We start from the raw sequence: 3,092 nt of genomic DNA, 5'->3' as shown, positions 1-3,092 counted from the left end.
TCGAGAAGGTGCGACGACCTGAGTTTGAGGAAGAGGATGAGCAGGAGATATACTTCAAGCACATGCAGGTACGCTAATACAGTGAATGTATGCCATTCTCATGGACACTGCACACTGTCTAGAACGAACGCATGGTAGGGTTTTGGTATGTGGTATTGTATGGCTGATTTCATACTATAAATTGACATAACCACTGACTTTTTTGTTTTGTTTTGGTTTTTTTGGCTTTTCTGTTCGGACTGTACATGTTTCCCGATACAAATCCACTTACCTACCACCCACACAGGAAGAATCAGCGCGCAAAGCACTCCTGGGCGAGCCCGAGGATGAACTACAGTACGACAGTGACGACAACCTCATTCTGGTGGAAGCAGACACTAAGGAGATACTGCCACTGCCAGATATAGACCACACAGAGATCACATACAGACCCTTCAACAGTAACTTCTACATCGAGCACGCGGACATCACAGCCCTTTCACACGCAGAGGTACGCGAGAGTCGTGTCACGATGGGAGCGTGCGAGGTTGTGCGTGTTGTGTCAGGTGTTGTGTGTTATATACCAGTGTCACATGTTTGTGGGGTTGTGTGTGTTGTGTCAGGTGTTGTGGTTTATATACCAGCGTCATATGTTTGTGGGATTGTGTGTGTTGTGTCAGGTGTTGTGTGTTATATACCAGTGTCACATGTTTGTGGGGTTGTGTGTGTTGTGTCAGGTGTTGTGTGTTATATACCAGTGTCATATGTTTGTGGGATTGTGTGTGTTGTATCAGGTGTTGCGTGTTATATACCAGTGTCGTATGATTGTGGGGTTGTGTGTGTTGTGTCAGGTGTTGTGTGTTTTATACCAGTGTCATATGTTTATAATCTTTCCTATGTTGCACCTTTGCCAGTGTGTTAATTCCCTCAGTATGGGCTTCTACATGAACCGTCCGTATTCTGCAGTGCTCACACCTGCAGAGACACAAAGCACACATCACGTGGGGGTTGAACAGTATTGATTGACTGTCGCCTGTCAAGTGTCATGTGTCACATGTCTGTGCCATGCGCTCTGCGTCACGTTTAGTAAACCCTAAACCCTAAAAACCCAAGACAGTTGACTATTCTGCGCTTACATTTGCACATGAGTATGCTGATACTATAGCTCTGGCAGCTGCCGAAGTAGGCGTGGCACGTGCCGTGTTGATGTTATGCGCATTATGTGTCACGTGTCACGTGTTATGCATTATGTGTCACGTGTCATATGTCACGTGTCATGCATGATGTGTCACGTGTCACGTGTCATGCATTATGTATCACGTGTCACTTGCCATGCATTATGTGTCATGTGTCACGTGTCACGTGCCATGCAGTATGTGTGATATGTTGCTGTTCTGTCTTGTGTAGCGCATGTGATGACATAGGACTCCTTGATGAACACGTAGATATTTCAAGTCTCCCATTCACCGAGACTCTGGTAGTAGTATCGTGAAGTACGTGTACGGTGTCACGTGTCAGGTGCCGGGTGTCAGATTCCATTTTTCAGGTGTCACATGTTGGTGTCAAGTTTATGTATGTGCTTTGTGTACGCTATGGTTGTATACCATTACATAGGTGTCATGTGTCTGCTAAACCGGCTGTTCCTAGCCATGCTTTGCGTATTAGCTGTTCTAAAAAGCACCGGCAGCCATACGGTTAGACGTAGTTCGGATAAAAATTTAACCTAAACTATTTGCGTTCATGCTCAGGTTGTTCAACTGCGTAAAACCCTGGGCGTTCGAATGTCTGGCCACGAAGCAGCCAAACCAGTCACCAGCTTTGGACACTTTGGATTTGACGATGTAAGTGATTGCAGCTTTTTGGCTTTGTAGTGTGTAGTGTGGTATGTGTTTGTGCGACGACAGATACGATGGGAAATAATCGGCTGCAAATGTAATTCGGGATTGGTTTTAAAGTGAGTTTTCACAGTACTTTATGGATGTATAGAGGTGCAATACAAAAGCGTAGCATAACATCTCTATATGCATGTGCATAAGTATAATTTATTTCAGGTCTATCTACATTTAGATGGTCATACAATTGAGTGCGATTCCGATTTCATTACGCGGAGGATACTTCTACACAGTACACGCGTGCATTTAGAAAAAAATTGTGTGCACAAATGTGTGCATGAGTAGGAGGATTACTTCTACACAGTACACACGTGCATTTAGAAAAAATTTGTGTGCACAAGTGTGAGCATGAGTAGAAGGATACTTCTACACAGTACACACGTGTATTTAGAAAACATTTGTGTGCATATGTGTGTGCATGAGTAGGAGGATACTTGCATACACCCCTTGAACGGTTTCGTTACAACCTTATAGTATTTATACAATGTGTTCGCTATGTGGTTGTGTGTATGGGTTTAGCCTTTTGTTCCTGCATTAGAGCGAGTCTGTGTGCCGAAAATATGTCCAAATTGTATTACATTTGCTGTATTTTAGCCGTTTTCAGGTCTATTTTCGACCTGTATAGGGCGGTAATCCGATCAAAAATAATAACTTTGAAACACTTCACCTCGGGTTTGGTACTCGATCAGAGTTAAGGCACATTTGAGACCTCGATATAAATAAGTACGCATCGACAACAGAAGCGCAAAATTGGATCTTGAGTTGATTATGACCCAGCCAAATTCCACACGAAACCGGTGTAATTTCCAAAAATTTACAATGTCCAAATAGCGCACCCCTCTTATTGCCTAATACTAATTCAACTTTTCACTATGATTGGCCAATTCTTCAAGTACTTCCGCTTACAATGAGCTGTCGGATGACCTTTTGACATCTGGCAGCCCATTAGCGTACTGCTCATTCTATTTACAGACTTCCCATTCTATTTATAAACTAGGCTAATCCATTCACACAATCTGCTCATTTTATTTATAGACACTGATGGCATCCATCCGTAAAATGGGGTTTTCGCAACCGACACCCATTCAGTCTCAGGCCATTCCTGTGGCGATGAGTGGTAGAGATGTCATTGGCATGGCCAAAACAGGCAGTGGCAAAACTGCAGGTGAGCTGCTGTTTGCACATGCGTCTCTCTCTCTCTATATATATATATACATATAT

General features: G+C 43.4%; 1 protein-coding gene across 1 annotated transcript; it reads left to right on the top strand.

Annotated features, from left to right (window-relative positions):
* Positions 1-286: 286 nt before the first annotated feature.
* SARC_12569 (hypothetical protein) lies at positions 287-1,820 on the top strand (the record flags this gene model as incomplete). Its single annotated transcript, XM_014293322.1, has 2 exons — positions 287-490; positions 1,728-1,820. Coding segments are annotated over 2 exons (297 nt in total), but the record flags the coding sequence as incomplete, so codon positions are not given.
* Between the last annotated feature and the right edge of the window lie 1,272 nt (positions 1,821-3,092).

Source organism: Sphaeroforma arctica (assembly GCF_001186125.1).
Source record: "Sphaeroforma arctica JP610 unplaced genomic scaffold supercont1.2405, whole genome shotgun sequence".
In the NCBI taxonomy this organism is placed as follows: domain Eukaryota; class Ichthyosporea; order Ichthyophonida; genus Sphaeroforma; species Sphaeroforma arctica.
The sequence above is the reverse complement of the archived record's forward strand: the minus strand, read 5'-3'. Positions and strand labels throughout refer to the sequence as shown.